The sequence below is a fragment of the Laccaria bicolor genome, genomic scaffold (assembly GCF_000143565.1).
Source record: "Laccaria bicolor S238N-H82 LACBIscaffold_14 genomic scaffold, whole genome shotgun sequence".
NCBI lineage: Eukaryota > Fungi > Basidiomycota > Agaricomycetes > Agaricales > Hydnangiaceae > Laccaria > Laccaria bicolor.
In genome coordinates this window covers 114,356-129,084 of record NW_001889885.1, presented here as the reverse complement: position 1 = coordinate 129,084, position 14,729 = coordinate 114,356, and the positions used below count along the sequence as shown (strand labels likewise).

At 47.6% G+C, this 14,729-nt stretch overlaps 4 protein-coding genes across 4 annotated transcripts; all 4 read right to left on the bottom strand.

Annotated features, from left to right (window-relative positions):
• Window positions 1-341: 341 nt before the first annotated feature.
• LACBIDRAFT_327783 (uncharacterized protein) lies at window positions 342-3,094 on the bottom strand (the record flags this gene model as incomplete). Its single annotated transcript, XM_001881709.1, has 9 exons — window positions 342-419; window positions 452-519; window positions 710-731; window positions 945-1,014; window positions 1,089-1,092; window positions 1,587-1,739; window positions 1,898-2,231; window positions 2,299-2,696; window positions 2,749-3,094. The coding sequence occupies 9 exons, from the start codon at window positions 3,092-3,094 to the stop codon at window positions 342-344; spliced, it is 1,473 nt and encodes a 490-aa protein (XP_001881744.1).
• Window positions 3,095-3,758: 664 nt separating this feature from the next.
• LACBIDRAFT_298423 (uncharacterized protein) lies at window positions 3,759-5,748 on the bottom strand (the record flags this gene model as incomplete). The annotated part of the gene is made up of 10 exons (XM_001881708.1): window positions 3,759-4,440; window positions 4,493-4,692; window positions 4,748-4,801; window positions 4,863-5,027; window positions 5,079-5,093; window positions 5,146-5,178; window positions 5,232-5,280; window positions 5,334-5,375; window positions 5,435-5,538; window positions 5,647-5,748. The coding sequence occupies 10 exons, from the start codon at window positions 5,746-5,748 to the stop codon at window positions 3,759-3,761; spliced, it is 1,446 nt and encodes a 481-aa protein (XP_001881743.1).
• A 1,927-nt stretch (window positions 5,749-7,675) lies between these two features.
• LACBIDRAFT_298422 (mitochondrial pyruvate dehydrogenase E1 component beta subunit) lies at window positions 7,676-10,805 on the bottom strand (the record flags this gene model as incomplete). Its single annotated transcript, XM_001881707.1, has 8 exons — window positions 7,676-7,690; window positions 7,749-7,895; window positions 8,384-8,513; window positions 9,059-9,180; window positions 9,786-9,914; window positions 9,982-10,320; window positions 10,372-10,656; window positions 10,767-10,805. The coding sequence occupies 8 exons, from the start codon at window positions 10,803-10,805 to the stop codon at window positions 7,676-7,678; spliced, it is 1,206 nt and encodes a 401-aa protein (XP_001881742.1).
• A 1,379-nt stretch (window positions 10,806-12,184) lies between these two features.
• On the bottom strand, window positions 12,185-14,680 carry LACBIDRAFT_327780 (uncharacterized protein; the record flags this gene model as incomplete). The annotated part of the gene is made up of 11 exons (XM_001881706.1): window positions 12,185-12,359; window positions 12,427-12,524; window positions 12,550-12,566; window positions 12,708-12,758; window positions 12,912-13,010; window positions 13,083-13,304; window positions 13,358-13,417; window positions 13,485-13,614; window positions 13,678-13,751; window positions 14,321-14,513; window positions 14,663-14,680. 11 exons carry the CDS (start codon window positions 14,678-14,680, stop codon window positions 12,185-12,187), a joined length of 1,137 nt encoding a protein of 378 aa, XP_001881741.1.
• Window positions 14,681-14,729: the final 49 nt, after the last annotated feature.

Sequence of the window (14,729 nt, the reverse complement as noted above, 5' to 3'; positions counted from 1 at the left end):
GCGTGGATGCAAGTACTTTACAAAGGGCGATTCGCATCAAGTTGAAATTTGAAATTGATGAAAGACCAATTCGTCACGTGCCGCATCGCTTCTTTCTTCACTTCCTCTCACTTGAATCAAGTTTCCTCTCAAATTTGGCCTATTTATTTCACCAGCGACCGCCCACATTATGCAAGCGAAATACAGAAAGAAGGAAGGAAAACAAGCACACAAAGGCGTTGCTTCCGAACAAAATTCGGGCCGCACTATTGAGCGTGCATCTAAGCGCTTAGCTACGTAGCTCAAACCATCTCAGTGCGTCCCCGCCTCCTACGGTTAAGCAAGAGGTCACGGTCACCGCCTCAGAGAGCCGTTGATAAACCGGTTCCTCTCAACATCGAACGCAGATCATCAAAAATTTCCCTAACTATCCTGCTCGACTACCCACTGAATTTTTGACAAAAGTACTTACTGTATGCAGTTCATCGAGCTGCGCGAAATGCCACTCCCAGACTCGGAAAATTCCAGCTTCCTTTCCGTCTACGACGAACATCTGGCCAGTCCGAGAATTCTTGGCCAGGTATGTGGACACTGGAGAGCTGGTGCTACACTACTATGGTCTACTGTCAACATCCGCAGACCCACTCGTAGCGACGTTCGCATAATCAATTTTATGCTCGAACGACCTAAACAAGCAGCCTTGGCCCTCAGTTCAAAACAATCAACAAACCATGACCAGCAAGAACAGGAAGCTACGGACGGGATTATGTCTCTGCTATTGAACCATCGCTGACGCTGGAAGTTGATCTTGTTTGAAGATCCTCTGCCTTGCCTGCTTAATATGAAATCACACCAATTCTCAACACTCTCGCATGGAACTCTCGATTTTCCGGATCGGTAAAGCAAGCGCGCTTGGAGTGTATAGGATCTGGAGGGTGATTCACCTGTCACCGAAGCTAACTCACACCAACGTGCACGCCCGTGTTATTTTGCCTGCCATTACCGGGCCTCATTCTCTGGCGAAGGTTTATAGTGCTGTATCTCGTGGTAGAGCCGACATCAACATGTTACACGATTTTTTCAAGCAGTGCTTTCAAATTAAACCTTACGAATCTATTTACCAACCGACATGTCGGCCTGATCCACACAGATTTGGCTTTCAAAATTCCATTGGCTGAATCTGCATGCAGAAACCAGCATTAACGACGTCTTCAACTGCTTGACGTTCCCGCTTCGAAGTTCTTGACGCTTTATCTAGGCCCCGAAGATCTCGACGTGTGTGCTTTGAGGGGGCTTCTATGGCGGTCTTCCTGCTCTCCGTCAGCATTCCACCTTCGCGCCGTGGCGCTAAACACCAAGCTCAATTTATTGTATCTCCACAAACGAAATAACTTGAAGGATTAATCCATGGCGACGTTTCCGAAGAAGTGGTGACGGGGCTCCAGCAGTTGGGCAGAAGCACCATTGCTTTCCGCGGTTATGGCAATTGGTTCTACAGAGTTCCCAGACGTCGGGTGGGCTTGCTCAGATGCTAACTGCTCGTCTTCGAGGTGAGGCGGGGGCGCCTAAGCTTGAACGGGCACTCATCGACATAAAAGGTGAATTACTTGGGGACGACCTTACATTAGAATTGGAGGCGCTGCAGAATATCGGAGAAGACCCTCGTGTAGGATAGGCTGCATCAAAAACTTTGATCTTCACAGCTGTACAGGTGTTGAAAAAATGTAGGCTCGATTTGCCACCAGAATAATTCTCCTCGTCTGGAATTAACTCGTCAACGGCTCATGAATCCAATTTTATAAAGATCCATGGGCCAATTTTATCTACACAATTGAAGCCCTCAAATCACGGTTGACAACTACACGTATCTATTCCTGCTCATTTGCATTCTTTACGATTTTTGAGAATAACCACCAACCCGAAACGGGTTTGACAGTATCTCTCTGCCCAGATTTGGCCTTTTGTTTATCACCGCTAGAACATATCTGCAACCCAATCAAGCCGACGGTCATCTTGCACTTCAACATACTCTCGACGAGGACGTCAACTTCGGCAAATCCAGACGGGATTTTCTTGTTATCGACCTCATGGTACCGGGTGCCGTCTATCACGAGTGAAGACAGGTGTGCGCCGGCCGCGTTTCCATAAATCCTGAAAAAATCTTCTGCAGAAAGCGTCGCGGGATCAACCTCATTGACGAGCTTGAGAATGTAGAGGTCAACTCGATTCTTAACCTCAGCATAATAGAAAACCTACCCCCCAATTTAAATTCTGTCCAATCCAATCGCCGTTTTCTTTGAAAGCACAAAAGGCAGTAACCCACCCCGCGAGATACGATGCGCCGCTCCCCCTATGCTTAGAACTACAAATACGGTTCCAAAAATCGAGATTCTCAGCGCCCTTCGGATCCTCAAATGCCCGTACGAAATTCGAAATAACCGGTTTGAGTAAGTGATACCAAGCGATGGTCTGTAACCCGTACTCCTTGAGCCTTTCCAATCTTTCAAGAATAATTTCCCAGTCTGATTTTTCGCCTTCGAGCGTCACCCGTGGCAGACCACAACCGAACATAAAACGGTAAGTGAAGTATGTCTTCATCGTCGCCATCATAAGCACGGAGAAGACGACCGTGTCAGTCGGGGTTGTCGTGAATTGAGGAAGGATCCAATCGCGCAGAGCGGGATCGTTCACGTTCTTTATAATTTCGTTGGTCATAGCTACGGCCATGTCACCAAATTCCGTCGATTCTAAAGTCTTTGGCGAGGTGACTGAGCATCTTCTTCCCTTCATGGGAGACGAACACGGAACGGAATTTTTCGCCGTGTGCATTAATGTAGAAACTCAACTGAACGAGGATGGCGGCCCAGACGTCGTCCGGGCGGATAATCAAGCAACGGTGGTTATTGTAAGCTTCTACGACCGTGTGGACGAAGCCGTTGGTTTTGGGTAGGATGTCTCCGTTATCAGTCTCGGAGAAAGAGGATTTGAGAATTTCATCGCATTGCGCGCGTTGATTGGGGCAGGCGGCGGCCAGGAGTCCTTCCGCCGAGTAAGCCCTAGATGTTTTTGTAAAAGATTGTGCAGGAATGTTGCTGGGGTGGAATGTTACAGGCATGACGGATAAATACGTGACTATGCAGCACTGCAAGAGCAGAACTTACGCTAGCTTTATACTCATTTTTTGTTTGTATGGCTTTACCGACGTTTCACTTTCGGCTCCCTGATAGAGTCAATCGAAGTCAATGGTCTTCGCGCTTTTGAATTCTTTAACTGAGAGAGAAAATGGGAGATGGCACGATTTATTTTTACTTGCAACGATAGCGACTCTTTAAATTTTCCGTAGTACCACGCCTCAAGTTCAAGAGGATCATCATGCGTTGTCGGCCATTTCACGACGTCACCCCTTTTGTCTGACGAAGTCTGACTCGATGAAGACTCCATATAAAAGTGAGATTTTTCCTCGGATTTGGTCAGGTAGACCCGGGCTAATAATGATACCTTGAGAATAGGTTGCAAATAAATCAAACCTTGGAGAATATCAAAATGAACCATAGAGATGGTGGTATCAGATTACAATCGAGGATCAAAGGAAGGAATTGAAGTTGAGTAAATAAATACTATTGTATGTGACCCAGAGAATTTTATCCTACTCAAAAGGTGCCGGAAGTGATACAAAAGAAAGCATTTGATGGAAAGTGTGTACTATGTTCGTCTCCGGAAAAGCACCACAGTGAACAAGTAGGTCAGGGGGTGGTGCGAGTGGTGCGGGGGGAACAACGCTACGTTGTTGGGTTGCTCAAATAGATGGTTTCCTTGGCGGGCTTCTTGACCGTAGTTGGCCTTCGATGCTCCCGAAGGAATGACGGTGGCTCCGAAGTTGATTCCGTCCGTCCTCCGTCGCTTCTGGTATCGCTTACGCTTCGTGCACTCGTTGGAGAGGAAGCTCCAGCAAGATACCTGGGTGGCAATTCGACGACCTGTGTACCATCTTCATGATAGATAGTAACAGGGGGTGCTTGGCTATCGTGGTGTACGACATAGACTTGGTTTTGCGGCGCATGTGAAGTACTGCCAGCGGAAAGTGCACGACCAGGTCCGGAAGGGAGTTCGCTACGACGGCCATCTTCCCCTGGCATTACGAAAGGTTCGACAGCGTAGCCCGATGAGCGACCCATGTAATTACTTGCAGACGAGGGGTTACTGCTTCCCAACGAAGTATCCGCAACATTTCCAAATGGTATAGGCGCATACTGCGAAGAGGTTCCCATCGTAGTCGGAGGATCGAGCAACGCATGAGGAGAATTTGGCATTGAATCTGCCATATATACGGATCGACGTTGATCCTTCTTCTTGTAGTGCCGCCTCAAGAAAAAGAAAGCCGTTAAGACTCCAATGAAGAGGCCGAGAGCCAGTCCGCCGACACCAGAACCGATGGCTACGACTGATTTGACTGTGCTGGAGCTATAGATTTGTCCTTAAGTAAGGAGGATATGAGATTCATGGTACTACTCACCCAGTACTGGTAGTGTTCCCCGCAAGACAAGCAGAACTGCTTCCTTGACCACTGTGCAGGAGGCCATTCGCCCACATATTCCCAGCTGAATCGACGACACTGATAAAGAACGGTGATGCCCATGACAAACTGACTGTCCAATTGATGCTCCGCATGTCTGGGCTACTAATGTTGTACGGTGGGTGTAGGGCAGGGGCAATCTGTAAAAACAGATTATCGGTGGATGGAGTGGACCGAAGGGAAAATCGAGCGAACCGTAAGCAAATATGGCGGTGTCCCGTTTTTCGGTGTAATGGAAATGTCGCTGCACTTTAGAGGAGAGTTAGAATAGAAGGTTCGATTCACCACCGATGCTACAAATGAGACTGACTTGATCGATCCAACCAACCTGCGACAGCGGCCCATTATTAACTTGGGCATCGATGGAAAGGAGGGGCGGGAATGTAACGTTAGCACAAGTTGGTGTTGTCACTGTTGTATTAGCAATGACTGTGTACGTGGCTTGACACCCTCCGGTGTTACCGTTTGTGTCGAACTGGGGCTCAAGATTTAAACTAGAAAGAGAATAGGAAAACAGGAGACTCACCATGCATATTTGGTACTATAGATTCGGAATGTTTAATATGTCTAGTCTTTGGACGGATGGTGCTTACAAGGGTGCCCGGTGGGAAAGGGACTTGCCAGTCCTAAGGAGGAGTCAGAACCTCACGATCCAAGAGTATTGTTAGTTCCAACTCACGTAAATCAGGACGTTCCCAACGGGGATGATAATCGGAACAATGTAAATCCTGTTGTGGTGTTAGTTGATGAGCGGTGAGGCGAAAGGTTGCTGTTCACTGACGATGTATAGATTTGAAGGTAGTACGGGCCAACGTTGTTCGGGCTGGATGAATCGCATAAATCGACATGGAAATGGGTAATGGAGAGGCCAAACAAACGTACCCTGTTGCAGTACTTCGCTGCCAAACGATATGGATGTTTCCGCATTGAACTAGGAGGGGTGTCAAGAAGCTGCTCTGGTGCTGATCATTTAAGCTAGGGAGAACCTGTTACGGGAATAGGGTATGTTTGTCCAGGAAGGTTCCAGTCGAAAAAGAAGGACTGTAGAAGGGGTAATTTGGCAAGAATTCATAGACTGAGCATGAACGACGGACCTGCGGTAGGAAAGATGTGATGACACTCTGCACAAGGACAACACTCGTCAAGCCCCAGACTACCAACTCCAGCGCCCGCCGACTAAATGCATAGAGTACCATAGGACGAGGTCTCCAAGGGAGGAAGCGGAAGAGGAGGATGCAAGGTGGGGGATGAGTCGACGGGCGGGGTTGATGGCCTGCGCCAGCCTTGTCGTGGGCGGTGGGAAGCTGGGTTTTAATTGTATGCCTCTAGCCTCAACAGCGCTCATGCCAGCTGTGTTTTCCGTCAGGGCTGTCCTCAATAAGCCCGACCTTCAACCGTGCCAACCTAAAAGTAATATCAGCCATTCGCACTCGTTTCTTCAACTTTCAGCCTTCGCATCTTGAAAAGATTCCTTGAGAAATAACTACTTGGACGACCAGATGCGACTTTACTTATCGACAGTTGCCACTTGTGCATTTTCTTTGGCCATTTTGCAGCGGCGATGCGGCGTGCAAACCAACCCTAATCGGGACCTAAGTAAGGTACGGGGTGCCTGATCGCCCATTTATTTACGCCGGAAAGGCTGCCGAAACAAAAGGTTTTCTAGGTTTTTGAATTTATTTTTAGCCTATCATTTCCCCAAAACAAGAAAGGAAATCACAAGTAAATCACAGAGCCTGGAAGGCACGCGACGGTTATGTTATCACATTACGTCCCACCAAGGGTTGGGCCAGGTAGTATTCGATGGTCTATGCGAGCGGCGATTGAGGGGGAAAGGCGAGGGCGAGAAGTTACATTAGCGAGCAAAATCCCCTACATTTCCTTCGTCATCGTCACTGCGGGGTAAAATGATAAGGTACCTTACGGTCGTAGTTCAGCCAATTGCTTGAAGTGATTGGGACAAGATCAAACGAGACTTTGGCTTGGAAAATATAACGGCATTTGGGCAAAAAGGGCTTCGCGCAGCTTTCGGCAACTGTGCGGAACTGTCAAGAATTAAATGGGCACTCGTAAGCTTTCATAAGAAGGATTGACGCAGTCGTGCCGTGGCCTCCATTTCCTTTCCAAGTACAGTCAGAGGTGGCTGAACATTGAGGACAGAGCCCAGAGTGAAAAATTACATCAATGAGAATAAGAAGCAGGGGCGTACCGATAATGTTTGTTGCCCAATGAATTGTGCCCATAAATTGAGATTTTCGTCAGCCAATCAAAGCGACTTGAAGAATGGCAATCTCATGTCAAGAGTCAAACGTTCTAACCCTAACCCATTTTTTGAATGTCGACATGACTAAATACCTGCAGAGGGGTTAGCTTCCCAAACGGTTCGGCCTCAACACGTACCAGCACAACTAGCAGCTGCAGCCTTATTCGTCAAGAAGATGACATTGCTCATCTGCTGCTTCCGTCGGCGCGTCAGGGGGTACATGGTAGCCCACTATGCACTCAAACAAAATTAGAGTTCCGGAGCCGGTCCAACGAAAATTAAAGTGAGGTGACAGAAGTCACTTTCCACTTCCAATGCACCAACGTGTATCGTTTCCGAGGTATGACATGCATGTCTTCGCATTGTTTGGTAACCCCTAAATCAGCTACGTCAGAGATACATTATTATCGAGGTCCGAGAGAGCGAGAAAAACGCACAAGAGGAATTTGCATTGCTGGTAACCCCTGAATCAGCTAGATCAGAGCAACATTTCTGGGAGGGAGCAAGAAGAACGCACAAGAGGAGCTTCAAAAGGGAGGAACTTTCCTTCTTCTGCACTTGTACAAAAAGATTCAAACAAGGGAGAATCGTCTGCAGTGGAAGTAGCGGGGAATCAACACTGCTCATCACGTGATTTGTTCACTCAAATGACCATCCATCTCAAATCCATCTTATGCATGGTAGACATTGACTCGACCAGGTAGTATCTATGTATGTATCAAAAAAGGGCGAGAAGAAGGAAAAAACAGCAACGAGCAACAAAAAGCCAACGAAAATGGCCGTAGAGTACAGTACCTAACCTCCGCTCGCCCCCCTCAAGCCCCAACGTCCTGAACCTCCACCAAGTCCGAATTCTAGGTTTAGTAAACATGAACCTAAGAGTCAACATCAGCCCAATCCCTCAATAGTGTCATAGTCCAAAAAAAAGCGTACCTCCTCCCTCTCCCTACCCCTCATATAAGGAGGCTCGGTCCCCTTGTAGTAAATATCGGTCCAGAGATCCTTAATGAGCGGTTCAGGGGAAGCCTTGGCCTCTTCAACGGCGGCGTCAACTTCGGCTTTGGCTGCTTTGTCGAGAGCCTGTGGGGAGAAGGTTTAGTGTCGGTTGGTGGGCGGGGTAGGAGGGGAGAAGGAAGGGGGAAAATGCAGGACTCGCCCGCGCTCGCGTTGAAGCAGTGGTAGGTGGGGAAGGGACAGACGGCAACCCCATAACACATGGGCACCACTAGAACCCAACAAACGCAGGGGAGAGGAGGTCAAAAACACGGCCAAAACCTAACGCCCAACATCTAACCCCATGCATTCCAAAGTGAAGGAAGGCAGGGAGGAAAGCTGAGGAAGAAAGGAAGTAAAGGAAAGAAGAGGAAGGAAGAAAGCAGAAGAAGGAAGGAAGAAAAGGTGGAGGAAACGAGGGGAAAGCGGAGTAAAAGAAAGGAAGGCAGAGTGAGGGAAAAAGGAAAGAAGCAAGGGGAGCATGGGGACGAATGAAAGTGGGGAAAAGAAAAGAGAAAGCGGACAAAGACAAAAAGGAAGCGAACGATAAAAAGGAAAAGACACCCAAAACATACCTTAAGTTCCTGTTCAGTAGCCATACCCCACTCCTCGATATACTTCTGCAGTCCGCGGATAGGGTCTTGAGTGCTCCTCATGCGCTGGACCTCTTCGCGAGTACGGTAAGTGGTTCCGGGGTCGGACATCCTGTAGGGACGAGGAGGGTTAGGTTAGATTTGTGTGTGAGGACGTGGGAGAAAGGGACACCAAAAGGCGAAGAGATGGGTAAAGGTAATATGGGGCGAAGGAGGGTGGAAAGCAGGTGAAGACAAAGGTATAGAGAGGAAGCAAGGGATACGGAATTAAGAATGGGCAACGATAGAAAGGAAAGGTGCACGGAAAGCAGAAAGCGAAGGAGGTAGGGCGACAAGGATACCTAGGGAATATAGGGAAGAGCAACGAAGAGGGGGGGGGGGTAAGAATGGAGTGGGGTCAGAGTGGAAAGGAAGAAAGAAAGTTGATGAGTGCTAGCAAAAGACGTGAAGAAAAGATGGCAGGAAACTCCCAAAAACCGGTAATAGAACCCTCCAGCAAGTAGATGGCCTTTGCAAACAAAACACCACGGCAAGCAACCCCAAGAGAACCCCATTAAATCGGGCAAGCAATCCTGAAAACATGGGGGGGGGGGCGCCAAAACCCAAAAAGGCCCACCAAAACCCAAAACCCCAAAACAACCAAGAGAAAACACGTACGAATGCCCTCCATATCGATAGGTCACAAATTCTAGCAAAAGCGGGCCTTTATCATCTTCAACGGCCCATTTGCGGGCGTAAGCGACGGCTTGTTTGGTCGCGATGATGTCCATGCCGTTGACCTGGGGAGAGGGGGGGGGGGGGTTAGGGTCAGCGTTAGATGAGGGAGGATGAGGGAGGCAGGTAGGAAGGAGAGGGAGGGGGAAAGGGGAAGGGAAGAATGACGAAAAGAAGAGGGCGGGGTAGGATAAAAGGGAGGAGAGGGGCAGGTTGAAGGAAGACGACAGACGGAAGAAGAGAGTATGAGGAGAGGGAGGGAAACGATAAGGAGAAAGAGGGATAACAAAGGCGATAAGGGAGGGTGGTTGAGGAGGGAGAAGAAGGCAAAAAAGGAAGGAAGGAGGAAGATAAAAAGGGATGTGGTTACGAAGGAAATGAATTTGGGGGGAGGAAAGCTGGTGAAGGAAGACGAGGAGGACACAAAAAGATAGGGGAGCGGGTTAAAGATCTATATGCGGTAAGTGGTGGGATGGGGATGAGAAGAAGTGAAGGAACGGAAATATCAAGTGGGAGGGAGAAGACGATAAGGATTATGGAGTCGATAACGGGGAAACGGTACCGGGAGAAGACAGGCAGCAACAGAAAAAGACGAGAAGGCGGAAATCAACAAGTCAAATCCACCAAGGAACAAAAACCGCAAATCAAACGACAGGAAAAACAAACCCACCTGCAAGCCCGGAATCTTGTCTCCACGGGTATAATACTCGGTATTGGAGGAGCTGCGGGCAGCCGAGGTTCCCATTCCGTACCTATTATTTTCACAGACGAAGATAGTCGGTAGGTTCCACAACTTTGCCTGTATGCAGAACGTCAGCGCCATCACAAAAAAAAAAACCCAAGAAGAAAAAAAACCAGCAACCGACCATATTAAACGCCTCAAACACCTGACCCTGATTACTCGCGCCATCACCATAAAGCGCAAAGGTACAATTCTTCTCCCCCCTATACTTTTGCGCAAACGCCACGCCAGCACCAATAGGCACCTGTGCACCCACAATCCCATTACCTCCGAAAAAGGTGGGAGTGAAGATGTGCATGGACCCTCCTTTACCGTGGGACATGCCGTCTTGTCGGCCTAGGAGCTCGCCTATGACGCCTTTGATGGTGCCGCCTCGCATGACGGCGAAGGGGTGGCAGCGGTAGGCGGTTATTACCCTGTCGTTGGGGAGGATACCGTGTTCCAGGCCGACTGAGACTGCTTCCTGCGTGCGTGTCAGTCGAAAAGAGAGTACGAAAAAGAGAAAAACACAAACCTGACCAATAGCCAAATGACAAAACCCACGAATAAGCTTAGCCTTGTACAGGGCATCAGCCGCCATCTCCATCCTACGCATCGTCTGCATCTGCCTATACATCAAAAGTAACTCGTCCTTCGTCAGTTGGACTTCTAAATCGGGTTTGTCGCATTGGTAGGACTGGAAGGAGTCTTCGTGGAGTTTTAGGGTGAATGGGTGGGAGGGGTCCGAGGGGGAGGAGTGCAGTTGGGTTGTGTCGGCGGAGGTTTGGACTGAGCGGGTGAGTGGGCGGGCGGCACGGGACTAAGTAGAAGAGTGAGTGAGTTGGCTTGTGAATATGGATGAGGGATGCATATGGGAAGAGCCGGGTCCGGCATTCCGTGTTGGATATCATGAAAGCAACTTGGACTTACGAGTCTGTGAGCCAGACGAAGCCTTGCGAGGGAAGCCATTGTCTTTACGGGAGGAAGGAGAGAAGGAGTGAGGAGGAGAGGTGCAAGGTGGAGGAATTTGTTGACGTGGAAAATTATCCGTTACCTCGGGTGTGACTGCATGTTTACCTTTTTGGGACGTTGGGGCCTCAGGTCAACCTCAGGTATTTACAACACCCAATATTACCCATTAGAATATTTTGAGAAAGTCTGGCACTGTCAGACTATTGAGAAAAATCAAGAGGAAAGCCGAAGGATCTGTTCAACTGATCGGGAATATCACAAATGACTTTTCTTGCCTTTTACTTTGTGCAAAGGGAAATTTTCAATTACAAGAAAGAATGTCGGAATTATTAGCCTGCCCTCGCAATGTTCAAGCCCGGAAAAAGTGTCGCACTTGCTCTGGCTATCCTACTTTGAAATATTGTGCTATGTTTCTCGCAATGAAAATACCGCCAACAGCATCACCAGGGAAGTTTTTTCTTGGCACTGGAACTGACCTGGAACTGACTACCAGTGGACAGTACGGACCCCAAATAAGGTCGGCTAACCACAGAAAAAAATGTCTCGTTTACTTTAGTCAACGAAACCCGCAGAAAAGCGCTGGCAGCTCGTGCAAATTTAGCGACTGATGTCCTTAATTTTTGGGGCGCAACTTGAGCTACATGGTGGAGGACCATGACAATATCAATAAGGCATGCCCTAAGTAAATGAAGAGTTGGAGCGCGCCTAAATACTAGTCTGTCAATTTTGTGATACTCTCCGTTGATTTTCTAGCATACAGTCATCAACCGGTCTATGCCAGTGACACAGCTGGGTCAATGACACAAACAGTCCAGCCCCACTAATTATTTTTACTCGCATCTCTTAGAAATTCGATATCAATGTAAGGGGATACTACATCAACATGAGTGTGCTTTTTTTGAAGCAACAGAATCTCTTCAAGTCCTTGAAAGGTCTATTCATCACTTTTGATCAGGCTTGAACAATTCCATTACCCTCGAGGCTGTTTAAACCAAAACCACAGCTCTCAACAACTAGGCAAGATAAAAAAAATTAAATCCCTAGATTGTCTAGTGTAAATACTTCATTAGATTTTGTCCTATTTAGTTTTTGAGAAGCCCATGTGTGAGGGATGTTATCCAGTCAATACAAATGTGTCATTGAACGGTTGATGACTATAGTACTGTAATTAGCAGAAATTATCTCCAGTTCGCCAACTCAGTGGAATTCCCTCCCACAATCCGCAGAAGCAGTAAATCGTACATATATAACACAACAACCTGCGTTGTCCTGTGATAAGAAAAAAAAATCATACAAATACTGAGATAGTAATATGCTAAATCCACCTGCCAGAATGGCCTACAATAAATATTTAAACCTCATCCATGCACAACCCGCTATTTTGTTTCCGTTGTAGTAGTATCCTGAGTTCGCGAATGGAACGCCAACGGAAGAGTATAATCATGCAACTGCGTCGTAGCCCCACTTTCTAGGCTACGGCCCCCGCGCGCGACTTCCCGAATGTTAAGGAGCACACGGGTCGTGAGCGACGAGTAGAGTGCCATACAGACTCTAGAAGACAAAACAAAACCGATGTCAGTCCATTTATTGGGTAAAGCGTGCGAGAATTCGAACTCACGGGACGAAACTGAAGTGGAGATCTAGCTGTGTCCAGAGAAGACCGATGATGAGAAGCTGAACGAGCAGGAGCAGGTGAGAGAATGGAGTGACAACGTACTGGTGAGACGATAAGGAAGATCACATTCATGATGGAGCCGACTATACATAACATGAATGAACACCTGGAATTTTATGCACAGGATGGGGAGGAGGGGGCAAACCTAGGAGATAAAGATAAAAGAGAATGCCTGTGACCGAACTCAATTTCAATCTCCTCCTAGCATAAATCGTAGTACGCACCATCTCGATGAATGATCTGCGACAGCCGATTCCCGATACCTCCTTTCCTAACTATGTATATCGTCTTTGAGAAAAGCCCGAAAAAATCACAGTGTGAATACGAACATGTTCGTATGGCGCTTATGGCCGTGAAAAAAAGGACAACTGTAGATTCGCTTTTTATGAGCTGCCAGAGCGTCCATAAACATAGATTCCAAGACGTACGGAACTCCATGACCACCAAGGTGATGTACGTGTTTGTCAAACTGTTCGCAGCACCCAAGACCAAGCAGCCTCTGAACCCCGGGTACGGTGGGTCCGCCACTTTTTTTTTAAAAAAAAAAAGAAGAAAAATCAGATATCATACAGCGGACTGACGTAGATAAAATAACGCACAAATGATACTGTTGACGAACCCAATATTACCGCTCACCGCGAGCCCAATGTAGGCACAGCACAGAGCGCCGAACACAGCCGCGATCCTCTTATCTCGTTGCCATACCGCCCATGTTCGGATCATCATGATGACTGCGAGGATGTGCTCAGAAACGATGATAGGGAGTGAGGTTGAGGAGAGGTGTTTACCTTCTGCGCTGAAGGTAGAAACCGTCGTCAGCCCTATCATAATCATCGTGAGGTACGTATTCAATGAAAGCCGTTAGACTACTCACAAGAAACCGCAGGGAATATCCAACCACAGTCATCCTTCGTCAGCCCAAGGACTAGTTGGACTATCGTCATGGTGTTTAGTACGAATGAGCTAGCTCCCATGCAGAAGGAAGGAAGAAAAAGACATACATCGGAGGAGAAAGACGATATCGATAAATGGTAGGTATCGTACGATGAAGTACAGGACCTTCGTATATGTCCATGGAGAGTACCAGATCAGGGTAACCTCTCGGTTGAAGTTCAACAGGTAATCGTATGTCTGTATGGTGCGAGGCGGATATCAACTCAAGGCCTTCGTGAGGTTTAATTGAAATGGACTAACCAGGAAAGAAGCGGCGGATACTAGTATGTCAGGAAGTGAGCGAAAGGTCGAACGTATAGCGTTTAGGACGCTCACTGTACAAATACTACAGCAAGAAGGCATCGTTAGAACGTAATTGCGACGGAAGCGGAAAGGACGGAAGAACTAACATCCCCAAACTCCCTCTGGTTATGCAGGTACGAGACGAAAGCTTGAAGAGCAGCTGCAGCTGCAGCCTCTGGATCCATCCAAGAAGTGAATATGAACGAAATCTATCTCGGGGGCCGGTGGTGAGTTGGCGGTGTGAGAGAGGGGAGCGGAAGCGAGGGGCTGCCAATTGCAACTGATTGGCATCGTAGACCTTTTGTTATATCGTCTCTGGCGCGTGGAAGATGTAGGTACGAATATCGTCGCGTGGACTTCGATATCATTCTCGCAATGGATGGTATCCATGAAACCTTGAGCGATCGCCCCTATGTTATTATGGTATAGCGCGAAGAACAAATAAAAGGTGAAATGAGCACCTTTGGATTCGGACTCCTGTTAAGAAATTTGAAAGATAAAATTACAAAATCAACTTGATATGATATTTGGACCATAAATTCGCTGATTGCCGCGTTATCAGGTAGATTGTAGAATACGGCTCAAAAAATCTTCGCCTCACAAAAAAAGGTATGAATGCGGATCCTACATAGTAGGTTAATATATGGTCTTCCCGTGTCTTCGGATACCTGAGCAGAGGGGCGCTGGTGAGCCAACCGATCGCGAGTGGGTTTCCCCGGTAAATCGTGCTTCCAAAGCGATTGATTAATCAACACTTCTGTCGATCTATCTAATCGGTCGCCAAGGAAAGTGGTCTAGATCGAGTGGAATAAAAAATAAGCACATATCTAAGATAACATCTACACCGTTTCATTCATTGAGAATAATTGAATCGTGCTTCGCCAATGCATGCATCGGCATGTCAAGGGAGCCTATGGCCAACTACTAACTTCTAAGTACGCACGGCCTCAGAAATACACATATATACCTGGTCAAAGCACTTTACATATTTCGAATTTGGTTGATTGAGG